This window comes from Amblyraja radiata, chromosome 10 (genome assembly GCF_010909765.2).
Source record: "Amblyraja radiata isolate CabotCenter1 chromosome 10, sAmbRad1.1.pri, whole genome shotgun sequence".
Taxonomy (NCBI): Eukaryota; Metazoa; Chordata; class Chondrichthyes; order Rajiformes; family Rajidae; genus Amblyraja; species Amblyraja radiata.
The window spans coordinates 22,457,026-22,471,234 of record NC_045965.1 but is presented as its reverse complement, the minus strand read 5'-3'; the positions used below and the strand labels follow the sequence as shown (position 1 = coordinate 22,471,234).

Genomic DNA, 14,209 nt, shown 5'->3' with positions numbered 1-14,209 from the left:
GTTTTTTTTGTCTTGTTTTAGTTAAATTTTCGTTTATTAGGCTGTGTTATGTGTGGGGGGGGTGTGAAACATGTTTTTTTGCCTCTTCCTTCGGGGGAATGCGACTTTTTCTTGTCGTATCCCCCTTCCCTGCCTCCGTCTGCGCTGAGGCCTAATGGCGGAGCTGGCGGTCTCCAACTGCGACCGACCTCGAAGCTCAGGAGGCAGAGCCAGCCAGGACTTACAACGCGAGGCTGGCCGACTTCGGGGCTGAGGCGGCGGCGGCCCGACTCGGAGCTGAGGCTGCGGGACTCGGAGCTGAGGCGGCGGGACTCACAGCTGAGGCGGCGGGACTCGGAGCTGAGGCTGAGGGACTCGGAGCTGAGGCAACAAAACTCGGAGCTGAGGCAGCAGTGGCCCGACTCGTTGCGGCGGCGTTCCAGCTTTCGGCAGCGGCCCGACTCGGAGCTGAGGCTGTGGCGGCCCGACTTGGAGCGGAGACGGCAGTCCGGCTTTCTGTAGCGTCCCGAATCGGAGCTGAGGCGGCGGCGACATCACTTCAGAGGTCCGCTGGACTGGAGGGCGGCATCTTCGGCCTGGATCGCCTCAGCGCAGAGGGAGAACAAGGAGGGAAGAGACAGAGACTAAGACTTTTGCCTCCATCACAGTGAGGAGGTGCTTGGTGAACTCACTGTGGTGGATGTTAATTTGTGTTTATTGTATGTTTTGTAATTTATTATTATTGTGTATGACTGCAGGCAGGGAGAGGGAGAGGGGTGAGGCGAGGGAGATGGAGAGGGGGAGGAGAGAGGGATGGGGGAGAGAGGTGTGGGGGAGGGGGGGAGGGAGGGGAGGAGGGAGATGGGGTAGGGGAAGAGTGTGGAGGGAGGGGGAGAGGGGTGGAGGGAGAGAGGAGAGATAGTGGGGAGGGAGAGTGGGAGGGGGAGAAGTGGAAGAGTGGGTAGGGAGGGAGGGGTAGGGGGAGTGGTGGAAGAGGGACAGTGGGGTAGGGGAAGGGGTGGGGGGTGAGAGGGGAGGGAGGGGGAAGAGAGTGGGAGAGAGAGGGGTGGGGGAGGGAGAGGGAGAGGGGTGGGGTAAGTGGGAGAGAAGTGGAAGAATGGGGAGGGAGGGGTAGGGGGAGAGGTGGAAGCGGGACAGAGGGGTAGGGGGAAGGGGGCGGAGGGAGAGAGGGAAGGGGGTGGGGTAGAGAGGGAAGGGGGGTGGGGGAGAGAGGGATGGGGGTGGGAGGGGGAGGGAGAGGGTGAGGGGTGAGGAGAGGGAGAGGGGGAGGTGCCACCTCCAGTTTAAATTCCATTTGGAATATTTTGGAGGACCAAGAAACCAAGAACCAAGAACGAGTGGAAAACTGGAGATATGAATGTGTACAAAGCAAACGAATGGTGTGAAAACAACAGATCAAAGCAGACGATCAAGGAAATGTAGAATGCTTCCTTGTTGGCTATGGGGAAGCTGACAACGAGGCATACAAACAGTAAAATTAAATCAAGAGGCCAATGAAACTAGTCGGAGAACTAGGGTGGAGGAAGGACGGTTAGAGAGGGAAAGCAAGGGTTACTTGAAGTTAAAAATAAAAAATCAATTTCATACTGCAAGTTGTAAGCTGCCCAAGCAAAATATGAGGTGCATTTGGCCTCATTCTGACGGTGGAGGAGGCCCAGGACAGAAAGGTCAGTGTGAGAATGGGAAGGGGAGTTAAAGTGTTTCGCAACTGGGAGATCATGTAGGCCAAAGAGGACTGAGCGCAGGTATTCAGTGAAACAATTGCCGTGTCTGTGTTTGGTCTCACTGATATATGAGTCCCCCCAGTTGAAACAGGGAAAGAGTCCCTCCTGTTCTTCAACCTTTCACCCCATCAGCCATCACATAATCCTCCAACATTTTCGCCACCTCCAATGGGATCCCACCACTAGCTACATCTTCCCATCTACACCCCTTTCCACAGAGACCGTTTTCTCCGTAACTCCCTGGTTAACTCGTCCCTTCCCACCCAAACCACCCCCTCCCCAGTTACTTTCCCCTGCAACTGCAGGAGATGCAACACCTGTCCCTCCTCTCTAAACTCCGTCCAAGGACCCCAACAGTCCTTTCACGTGAGGCAGAGGTTCACTTGCACCTCCTCCAACCTCATCTACTGTATCCGCTGTTCTAGGTATGGACTCCTACATATCAGCGAGACCAAACGCAGATACCGTGAGGTATCTGTAATGCCGAAGACACCATGGACAACATATTTTTGATTTTCCCCATATAAAAACTTACTAGGAATCACATCCCAACATACTGTGAGGAATTAAGAATTGCTGGAAAGGCTATCCACAAAGACGATGGGCAATCATTGGTGCTTGTTGAAGCTTAGTTGTGTTTACCTTCTCTCAAGGATTGTGGCCAGCCTGTCCACAAGATTTACAGATCCACAGATAAGTAACAACCATCACGCCACCAAGGCAATATTCATCCCCAAAAGCCTTTGGAGGTGTGAATTGTCAGATGACTGTGGCAATGAAATTCATTCACAAGTCCTCTAAAGTTCTAACAAACTTCGAACATTACTCATCAAAACACCCTACCGAGATAATGGCTGAACACCTTATTGACAATGAACTGGTTCACTGGTTGTAATTTTGCAATCCAATGAATTACACTATCAAAAATCGTGAAAGTGACAGAGATAAGATAACATAATTTGAGCTGAGTTCTTGCACACTCATGGCCAGGTGGTTGTCATCAGCAACCAAACTTTGAAGCCCATGAATAAGTGATGGCAAGGGTGGAGAGTGGAGGAGAGAGCTTGCGGAAACTTAAAACACCCTTCAGGTTTGATCTTGAAAGAATGGGCATTCAGCTTTAAAGTCTGGATGGGATGATCCTGCCACTTACCAGAAAACATGCAACACTGAATCATCAATTGATTGAAAACTCACATTGCCCAGAATCCATGGGGATAAACATGTAATTTATAAAAAGAAGTATCAGAGGTGGAATTCAGTTATTATATATTATGGGCTAAGAACGGCACAGCTGGTAGAGCCACTGCCTTACAGCCCCAGAGATCCGGGTTCAATCCTGACCTCGGGTGCTGTCTGTGTGGAGATTGCCCATTCTCCCTGTGGCCACTTGGATTTTCTGAGTGCACCAGTTTCCTCCTACATCCCAAAGACACGCAGGATTGTAGGTTAATTGGCCTCTGTAAATTGCCCCTAGAGAATAGGGAGTGAATACCAAAGTGAGTTGTACGTAGAACTAGTGGTTCTCACATAGAACTAGTGTGAGCAGGTAATCAATTGTCGGCATGGACTCGGTGGGCCGAAGGGCCCGTTTCCATGTTGCATCTCTAAACTAATATAAATGTAATTGTAATCTCCCACTTTAAGTGAAGATAGGTCGTCAGAGAAAAATAATTTCTGAGGTGTTCTCACTTATTAAATGCCGGGGTCAAGCTGTTGTATAGCTGAAGGTAGCGCAATCGCGCCATTGTAACTGTAGATAAGCAACGTGGAAATACTTGTCCTACAATTCCCATAGGGACCTGGACAGCTGGATCACTCCCCACTACAAGTTTATAAACATTATCTGCTACTGAAAGTCAATTAGCTCTCTCACTTTCATCGTTGCAAAAGGGTCTCTGACCTGAAATGTTCATTCTGTTTCGCACTCCACAAATGCTGCCTAACTTGCTGAGTGTTTCCACAATTCTGTTTTTATTTCAGATTTCTTGTATCTAGTTTGTTGATTTTGAACATTGATTTTGAGTTGAAGTTCATCAATCTGCAGGCAATTATTACAGATGGGGTTGACATGGATCATAATGGTTACTATCAGCTTCTATCAATGCAGCTCAAATCTGCCATACTTGTCTTATTTTAAAACATAGAACAGTACAGAACAGGAACAGGCCCTAACATGATGCCAGGTTAAATGTATCTCCTCTGCCTAATCATGATCTAAATCCCTCCATTCACAGCAAACAGTGATCAAATTTTTTTTTTAGTTGGACCAATAGTCTGTAACCAGTGATTTTGAAAATACCAACTTGTGAATGGTCAATGTGTCCACAAACTAATCTGTACAACAAGAAGTCCATTATAAACTATGGCCTCTAATGCCCATTTAAGTACACATCCATTGTGATTGCGTTGTAAACTATGTTCATTCTATGCTTTAAACCCAGCCCCCATCCGCCAGCTCGCCATGCTGTGTGACCCACCCCAAGCCACAGACCCTTTGGGATTCCACCCCCAGCCCAACCCGAATAACAATGAGTAAAGCTGCGCATAATCTTGCCCTCTTACCTGTCCATCTCACTAAAGCTGCTGGAAGGTCTGGAGGTCTTGCCGCTCGAGGCTGCGGTGTGAAATGTATCTTGGACCAGAGTGCTGTGCCCAGCACTGTCAATCACCATGGCGGTCACCTCCTCAGCACTACTGCCGTCTTCCCCGGATGGCTGATTTTCCGACACGATCCACTCATCCGGAGTCTCCGTCTTGATCCGCATGCTGCTGATCTGCCGGATCGTTTCCGGGCTGCGGTCGCTGCTCACCCCGGTCTCCACGTACCACTGACCCACTCTGTCGATGCGCACCAGCCTCTCGTCGTTGCCACCTTCGCCCACCAACTCGTCAGGCAAGGGGCTTCCGCGGGCCGCATTCCCGGCGTAGTTTGAGGATGCCCGCCCTCGCCGTGGTTTGGGCGGGAGGGCGCCGCTGCCACCGCGGGGCTGGCTCGGGCGCTGTAGCCCGTCCTGGGTCAGCCCGGCCTCCACCTCGGAGATGTCAATGCGGAAGTGAATGCTATCAAGAATCTGCGTGCACTTGTCGATGATGTACTGCATCTGGAGGAAGCTGGCTGCCGTCAGGTAGCTGATGATGTCGGCCACCTGCAGGCACAACTTGCCCGTGTAGCAGAAGGCCAGCAGGCGCTCAAACACTGCAGGGCTCTTGATGACGGAGATGGAAACGGCACTCATCTCGCCCAGGGACATGTGGTCTCGGAAGTACGGTGAGCTGGCGGCCAGCACGGCCTTATGGGCACGAAAGGACTTTCCCTGGACGTCAACCACAATGTCGCAGAGCCGCCCTTGCATCCGTAATTGGTTGAGCTGGGCCAGCACGGAGCAGCTGAAATCCGGTACCTCCAGCTGGATGCTGCCCTCCTTGTCCATGGCTTCCAGTATAGCTCACACTGACCTGCAGGGGGAAAAAGCAGTGCAGAAGTCACCAAAGGATAATTCAAAAAGGCACAGACAAATGCTGCTCCCTGTTGACTGAGACATAGCAAGACAGATTGTGATCTTCCAGTATCAGTGCACTGTCAACAGGATTTTCATGCTGTTGGTCACTAAGTCTCATGAACTGCATGATCTCAAGGAACGACCTTACTGAGATAGGAACCAGAGGGGACTCATAGAAGATGGATCTGCCACTCTCCTCTTCCCGAACTCTTTCCTGGTAATCAAAGTAGTGAAATCAAGTTTTGCTCTGGATTCTATTCCAGCTCCAGTCTTGCTTTCTCAAATTCAACTCATCCATGAGACTCAGTCCTTATTCACTTGATCCTCTTGCAACCAAGTATTGACCAGCCTCTTCCCATTCTAGACTTAATGTTAGTTAATACTAATAAGGGTGGCCAGTGGGGCAGCTGCTGCCTCACAGTGGCAGAGACCCAGGTTTGTCTGTGTGGTGTTTGCACAGTCTCCCTGTGCCCAGGTGGGATTCTCCCGCTTTCCTCCCACACCCCAAAAACGTGCACGTTTGTAGGTTAATTGGTATCTGTAAATTGCCCTTAGTGTGTAAGATGAGAAAGTGAGATAACATAGTGTGAACGGGTGATCAATGGTCAGTGTGGACTCTGTGGGCCTGTTTCCACTCTGTACTTCGAAACTACAATGCAGTAGATAGTTCTACCTTTGGATACTGTTTCCCATTTCCAAATTTACTATAACCAGCTGTCTCATAAAAAACATCGGTTACTAGTCCTATACAAATTATTTTTCCATCCTCCCTTTCCTATTCAAAATATTGTTATCTCCAAAATAAACATCCGCCTTTTCCTCCAAACTAGTTTCCTGCCCTGCCACAGCATTGAAATGGCCATGATTGAAGTTGCAAATTACATTCTTGGAATCTCTGTATCTGCTAAAACAGTTCTTCCCCTTCTGCACTACTGGCTGGCTGCCGTCACTTTAACCCTCTCCAAAGCTATTCTATTATGTGTAATTGCACTTGCTTGTTTCCAATCTGATCTCCCAATTCATGGCGAGCACTATTTCTAGATCTACACCATCTCTGTAACCCCCCCCCCCCCCAAAAGAGCTCTATTTGGCAATTTCTTGCAGTAACATCAATCAAAGGCACATAATTAGGCTCCAGAATGTTCTACCTCATCACCACACTCCATAGCCTCATATTTAGCTAATAATCGATAATAGAATAGCAGACATTTTCTACAATTAAATTTGTAGTTCTCCCCAACGGTTTTCCTCCATGTCCTCTGGTTTATTCACACATCCCAAAAGATGCGTAGATTAGTAGGTTAATTAGCCAATATGGATGGCCCCTAGAATCTAAGTGTGGTGGAATCTAGGGAGGTTAATGAAATAGTGTGGAGAATAAATAGATAGTGCAGGTTTAATGTTTGATGGTCAGTACCGACTGGGTGAGCTGTTTCTACGCTGCACGACTCTATATGATATTGGCAGACATTCAGTCATAATGCCACAGATGGCAGCTTCACATCATTGGTCCCTCAGCCACACACATAAACCAAAAGACCAAACCCGTGGATCCTCTCATACTCAGGAGCATTACTATTGCACCAATATATAATCAGTGGCCATTGTGGTGAATGTGGATGGAGATCCTTTCAAAGGTGAACGTTCTTTGGAGGATGGTACACAAAAATGCTGGAGAAACTCAGCGGGTGCAGCAGCATCTATGGAGCGAAGGAGATAGGCAACGTTTCGGGCCGAAACCCTTCTTCAGGAGGTTCTTTGGAGGATGGAGGGCCAAGGTAAAGGAGGCAAAGACTGAAATCACCATTATCCTCTCTAGGTAAACTGTGTCAACCACGTTACCCTCAGCAATACATTTTCTTTACATGTCTGAAGAAAGGTCTCGACCCTGATTCCTTTTCTCCAGGGATGCTGCCTGATCCACTGAGTTACTCCAGTATTTTGTGTCTACTTTCGGTGTAAACCAATATCTGCAACTCCTTCCCACACAATACATTTTGATATCCCTTTGAAAAATTCAATTAAAGTAGGATCTCCCCTAACTTTAACCATGCTTACTATTTTTAATTAATTCCTGCCTTTTCAAGTGAAGACCAATCCAGTCCCTTTGGAATTCAACCACGGCTAACATTATATCACTAGCCTGTAAATATCTGGCTTGTACTTCTTGAATAAAGATACATTTGCTGCCCTCCTGACACCTGTGGCTGTGAAGACTTGAAAATCTCTGTCAGAGCCCCAGCAATTTCCTTCCTTCCTTCCTTGCCTCCCATATCAGTCTGAGATGCTTCACATCAGGCCCTGGGATTTATCCACCTTGGTTCACAAAGGCATCTAATATCTCAAGCTTTTTAACAAGAACATGGTCAATAATTTCACCATCCTCCTCCCCAAATTCTCCATCTCCATTATGTTTCCCTGCAGTGAATACACGCAAAATATTCATTTAAGACCTCATCTAGGTCCTGCAGCTCTACACACAAATTGCACCTCTGATTCCTAATGCACCTTTCTCTCTCCCTGGTTATGCTCTTGTCTTTGATTTACATAAAATGCTTTGGAATTTTCTGTAGTCTTTATGCCCTAGTATTTTTTTTTTTTTCTGAGTACTCCTTGCATTCTCTATACTCCCGAAGGGTCTATCCTATTTCAGTTCTCTATACTTGCCAGATGGTTCCCCTTTTTTAATCCAACCTCCACTTGCCCATATTGACCAACATGTCTCATCAACACTGATCACAATTGCCTGCTTTTGGCCCATACCCCTTTATCACTGTCCTATCCAAATGTTTCTTAAACGTTGCAATAGTACCTGCCACAGCTGCCTCCTCTGGCAGCGTGTTCCATACAATCAGCACCCTTTATGTGAAAAAGTCACCCCTCAGCTTTCTATTAAATCCCCCGCTCACCTTAAACCTATGTTCTCTTGTTCTCGGTTCCCTTACTCTAGGTAAGGGACTCTGTGCGTCTACCTGATCTATTTTTCTCTCATGATTTTGTTTACTACTCATAAGACAATAGACAATAGGCGCAGGAGTAGGCCCATTCAATGTGATCTTGGCTGATCATCCCCAATCAGTACCCCGTTCCTGCCTTCTCCCTGTATCCCCTGACTCCGCTATTTTTAAGAGCCCTATCTAGCTCTCTCTTGAAAGCATCCAGAGAACCTGCCTCCACCGCCCTCTGAGGCAGAGAATTCCACAGACTCACCACTCTCTGTGAGAAAAAGTGTTTCCTCATCTCCGTTCTAAATGGCTTACCCCTTATTCATAAACTGTGGCCCCTGTCTCTGGACTCCCCCAACATTGGGAACATGCCTCTAGCGTGTCCAAACCCTTAACAATCTTATATGTTTCAATGAGATGCCCTCTCATCCTTCTAAACTCCAGAGTGTACAAACCCAGCTGCTCCATTCTCTCCGCATATGACAGTCCCCCCATCCCGGGAATTAACCTTGTAAACCTATGCTGCACTCCCTCAATAGCAAGAATGTCCTTCCTCAAATTATGGGACCAAAACTGCACACAATACTCCAGGTGTGGTCTCACTAGGGCTCTGTACAACTGCAAAATAACCTCTTTGTTCCTATATTCGATTCCTCTTGTTATAAAGGCCAACATGCCATTCTCTGTCTTCACTGCCTGCTGTACCTGCATGCTTGCTTTCATAGACTGATGAACAAGGACTGATGAACAGGAACATATGATACGATAAGATAAACTTTATTCATCCCCGGAGGGAAATTGGTCTGCCGATAGTCACAACATACAAGGTACACAAAAACTTGAAATTAAAAGTGAAAACAAAAAGAAAAAGACAAGCGACTATAAAATGGCTGCCGTGTGCACAGCGCCTTCACCGACACAAATGAACAAACAAATAGAGACTTAACCCCTGGGCAGAGGATTCTAAACTAGAAATATCCCCCCCCCCCCCTTCGCCACACCGGGTCCCTCTTTGTTCTCCCATTGTCCCTCCACGCCGGGTTCCCATTGTCTTCCACTCCCCCTCACGCTCATCAACCACGAGGCCCCACCGCCACCAAGGCACTTGACGCCGCCAAGCCCCACGTTGCCGCCGCTGAGTCTCCCATCGCCGCCACTGCTGAGGCTCCTTCGGCCCAGCCAGGCCTCGCCGCCCGGCTTCGTCACAGTCCCCTGGGAGGCTTGTGGGGCGTCTTGCCTACTGGGGCATATTCCAGTCTTCGGTCTCGTTATGGCCGGCGGCAGCGCAGTTGTTTGACGGGTGGATTGGACCCCCACCGCGCGCGAGGCTCTCCGAGACACTCCTCCTGTGCTCTAAGTAATAAGAGTCTTAGCCTGTTTAACCTCTCCCTATAGCACAGGCCCTAGAGTACTGGCAACATCCCCGTGAATCTTTTCTGCACCCTTTCCAGCTTGACAACATAATTCCTAGAACATGGTACCCAGAACTGAACACAATATTCTAAATGCAGCCTCACCAACATCTTATACAACTGCAGCATGATCTGCCAACTTCTATACTCAATTCTCCGACTGATGAAGGCCATGTGCCGATAATTGGTACACTCATCAATTCCATACCAAACTCACCAATTATCAGGCAAGTGTACCGCAGTGGGTTGATGCTTCATCGCAAAACATGCAACAATGTTCCAGTACAGAGATCCTGTAGACCTTAGCCATTACGTATTCTCGATCTATAAAACAGAAGATATTAACTTATATGTATGTTAATATATAATATGACATATGAATTTATTCATGAAATAGAAATTACATACTCGACCCTGAAAAGATTCTTGGCTCTAGATTGAAGTCCTTAATTTTTTGTAACTCTACCATATTATTTATTTTTACAGAATGAGAAGAACATGTCCTCGAATTATCCATTGTTTCCTACTTACATCCAGCCGCACAACAGCACAAATACAATGTCACGCTCAATGTATTCACTGACGGCATTCAGTTCTATATTAGTAATATACAATGCCCTCCATAATGTTTGGGACAAAGACCCATCATTTATTTATTTGCCTCTTTACTCCACAATTTGAGATTTATAATAGAAAAAAATCACATGTAGTTAAAGTACACATTGTCAGTTTTTATTAAAGGGTATTTTTATACATTTTGGTTTCACCATGTAGAAATTACAACTGTGTTTACACATCATCCCATTTCAGGGCACCATAATTTTTTGGACACATGGCTTCACAGGTGTTTGTAATTTCTCAGGTGTGTTTAATTGCCTCCTTAATGCAGGTATAAGAGAGCTCTCAGCACCTAGTCTTTCCTCCACCTTTGTAAACTTTTATTGCTGTTTATCAACATGAGGACCAAAGTTGTGCCAATGAAAGCCAAAGAAGCCATTATGAGACTGAGAAACAAGAATTAACCTGTTAGAGACATCAGCCAAACCTTAGGCTGACCAAAATCAACTGTTTAGAACACCATTAAGAATAAAGAGAGTATTGATGAGCTTACTAATCGCAAAGGGACTGGCAGGCCAAGGAAGACCTCCATAGCTGATGACAGTAGAATTCTCTCTGTAATAAAGAATAATCCCAAACACCTGTCTGACAGATCAGAAACACTCTTCAGGAGTCAAGTGTGGATTTGTCAATGACCACTGTCCGCAGAAGACTTCATGAACAGAAATACAGAGGCTACGCTGCAAGATGCAAACCACTGGTTAGCCGCAAAAATAGGATGGCCAGGTTACAGTTTGCCAAGAAGTACTTAAAAGAGCAACCACAGTTCTGGAAAAAGGTCTTGTGGACAGATGAGACGAAGATTAATTTATATCAGAGTGATGGCAAGCGCAAAGTATGGAGGAGGGAAGCAATTGCCCAAGATCCAAAACATACCACCTCATCTGTGAAACACGGTGGTAGGGTTGTTATGACCTGGGCATGTATGGCTGCTGAAGGTACTGGCTCACTTCATTGATGATACAACTGCTGATGGTAGTAGCATAATGAATAGTAAGATTAAACGAGAACTTACCAGTTTGAAGTTTGATCTGTATTTTATGAGGAGTTACAATGAGGGATTACGTGAAGAAGCCCGCCAGGACGCATGCGTGTCATTCTTCAAAGCAGCGGTGTGAAATCACAGATAACTGTAATGACTAAACATAGCAAGATTAGAGAAGACATACCAGTTAAGTGTATGATCAAGGGTGGGAGCGGAGGGCACGTAATCCCTCATCGTAACTCCTCATAAAATACAGATCAAACTTCAAACTGGTAAGTTCTCGTTTAATCTTACTATTTTACTTCGGAGTCACGTGAGTGACTACGTGAAGATTTTAAAGCTCTGTGATTTCATGCTGTGGAAACGAGTCCATGCATCACGTCTGCCTTGATGACTGTAGGAGGAATTGTGTTAACATAATTTGGACATGAATTTGACATTGAAATCATAAAATTTATTAACACAAAATTATAACCCCTTTTTATGGGTTTAAATTAATTTACAGAACTTAAAATTGTTTCTGCAAACATTCCAGATTTCATTACTGGTTTGTTGTAAAATAATTGGAATATTTTTTCCCCAGACCATCCTGCTGCCTTGAGGATTCGGTCCATTGGTACATCCAACTGTATCGCTGCCGATGTAGCTGCAGCCCTGGTGGAATGAGATTTAAAAATATTAGTATCCACCTCAGCCTGTGTTAGCACCTGTTTCAGCCATCTTGAGATGGTCTGGACTGTCACTCTTTTGTGTGGTTGCTTGCGGCTGACCAAAAGTGCCTTCTCATTGCCTCTTAGGATTTTCGTTTTCTCCATGTATAACGACAGATGTCTTACTATACAGAGACGGTCATCTGTTGGGTATGACCTAAATTGTATATTGAGGCCTGCTGATCCCTGTCTGTTCTGCTTTACTAACTCATAGATATGAAACGTAATATTTTCTGTTGAGGAAGTCATGTTGTCCAGTCTTAGTTTATGCAGTGACTGTACCCTCTGTGCCGTGACCAATGCCATTAGCATGACTGTTTTTAGTGTCAGTCTGTGTAGGGACAGAGCTGTTGCTGGAGACCAATTCCTGAGCATCTTCAGGACAATACTTACATCCCATATTTGGGAGTACCTGGTTCTTGGGGGATTAGTATTAAAAATTCCCCTCATAAGTTTTGTTACCAGTGGGTGAGTCCTAACAGAGTAACGCTCTGTCCCCTGCCATAGGTAAGTCGATAGGGCACTTCTGGCACAGTTGATGGCACTGTAACTGAGCCCCTCATCATAGTGGAGGCCTGCCAGATATTCCAGAACAGACAGGATGTTCATGTCTCTATAGGTGATGTTGTTTTTATGGCAGTACATCTCCCACTTCCTGATATAGACCAGATGCTGTTTTTTGGTTGACTGTCTTTGGGCCGCCGAGATCATGTTCACTGTTCGGTCCGTCAGTCCCAGTTGTAGTAGAGGTGTTTTTAAACTCTACAAATTAATAAGTTCAAATGTTTATGGCATGGGTGGCTATCCCTTGTTATGGGATGTAGCAATAAATCTGGTCTATGTGGGATGGTGATACATGGTTCTAATACCATGTTTAATACCACTGGGAACCATGGTTGAGTAGGCCAATCGGGTACTACCAAAATACCAGACACAGAGTCTTGTTGTATTTTCCTTAATACCCGACTAATGAGGCAGAAAGGAGGGAATGCGTAAATAAACAATTTCCCCCAATGCAGCGAAAATGTATCTGTCGCCGCTGCCCCAGGGTCTGGTTCCCATGAAACATAATTTGATAACTGGTGGTTAAGTCTGGATGCGAATAGATCGATATCTGGTGTTCCATATTTTGCTGTAATATCAGCAAATACTTTTTTATTCAACATCCATTCGGTGTTTTCATTAAATTTGCATGACCTGGTGTCTGCCACTAAATTTAGTCTTCCTGGTAGGTAAGTGGCTGATATCCAAATATCTCTCTGGATACACCATTGCCAAATTGTATTAGCCAGATTGTCACATGATGTCGATTTGTTTCCACCCATGTGGTTAATGTATGCTACCACGGTGGTATTGTCTATCTGTAGTCTAACATGCTGGTGATATGACCCAGTACAATATGACTTTAGGCCATGGAATGCACCCAACATTTCCAGGTAGTTTATGCCCAGTGTGAGTAATAATGATGCCTCCTGAGCAGTCCATCTACCTCCACAGCTGGTGATGGTATTGGTGGCTCCCCACCCAAGTGCACTGGCATCAGTTTGTAGTACTATGGAAGGGTTACTGACAATGATTGGATTGGAACAAAGCCAGATGTTATCTATCCGACATTTTAGCTTTGATTGGTAGTTTCATAGGTCTGTCAAAGTGACCTGCATTAATTTTGAGTGCTTGTATTTTTGCTCTCTGTAAGTTTTGGTAATGTAGAGGTCCAAATTGTGTGGCTGGAAAGGCAGCCACCATTCTGCCAATTACTTTTGCTACCAATCTGATGGATGGTTTGCTGATGTCAATGAGGTTATTGCAAGCCTCTATTAAATCTCTAGCCTTTCCCTTAGGCAGAGTCACCGACATGTGAACTGAGTCAATGGTGAACCCCAAATAGTCCATAGTAGTGGAAGGCGTTAGTTTAGATTTAACTGGATGGATAATAAATCCCAGTTTTTCAAATAACTGTTTTGTGGTTGTTACAGTTTGTTTGGCCAATTCCAAAGTTTTGCCCACAATGAGTATGTCATCTAAATATGCCATGACCATGTGTTTACGTTTCCGTAGAAACGCTAGGGCTGGTTTCAAAATTTTTGTGAACAGCCTGGGGCTGATGATAACCCATTTGGCAGTGCTTTATACTGCCAGCGTTGTCCCATCCAGTTGAATTTTAAGTAACATCTGTGGTCACCTCGTATAGGCACTGAATAGTAAGCATCTTTTAAATCGATGCTGGCCATGAAGTAACCTTTGGAAATTAATTGTTTAGCAGTAACAAAGGTTTCCATTTTGAAGTGAATATATTGTACAAATGTATTCAA

At 45.8% G+C, this 14,209-nt stretch overlaps 1 protein-coding gene across 4 annotated transcripts in view; it reads right to left on the bottom strand.

The window, feature by feature from the left end:
• Positions 1–14,209, bottom strand: part of zbtb37 (zinc finger and BTB domain containing 37) — a 37,584-nt gene that overhangs the window by 14,670 nt on the left and 8,705 nt on the right. For all 4 annotated transcript variants that reach the window (XR_004413275.1, XM_033028331.1, XM_033028333.1 and 1 more), the window contains 2 exons: positions 9,802–9,908; positions 4,290–5,183 (listed from right to left, as the gene is read on the bottom strand). Coding sequence is in view for 3 of the 4 variants with exons in the window: in XM_033028331.1 (XP_032884222.1) it covers positions 4,290–5,158 (869 nt within the window). In the remaining variant the exon portion in view is untranslated. The remainder of the gene's footprint in view (positions 1–4,289; positions 5,184–9,801; positions 9,909–14,209) is intronic.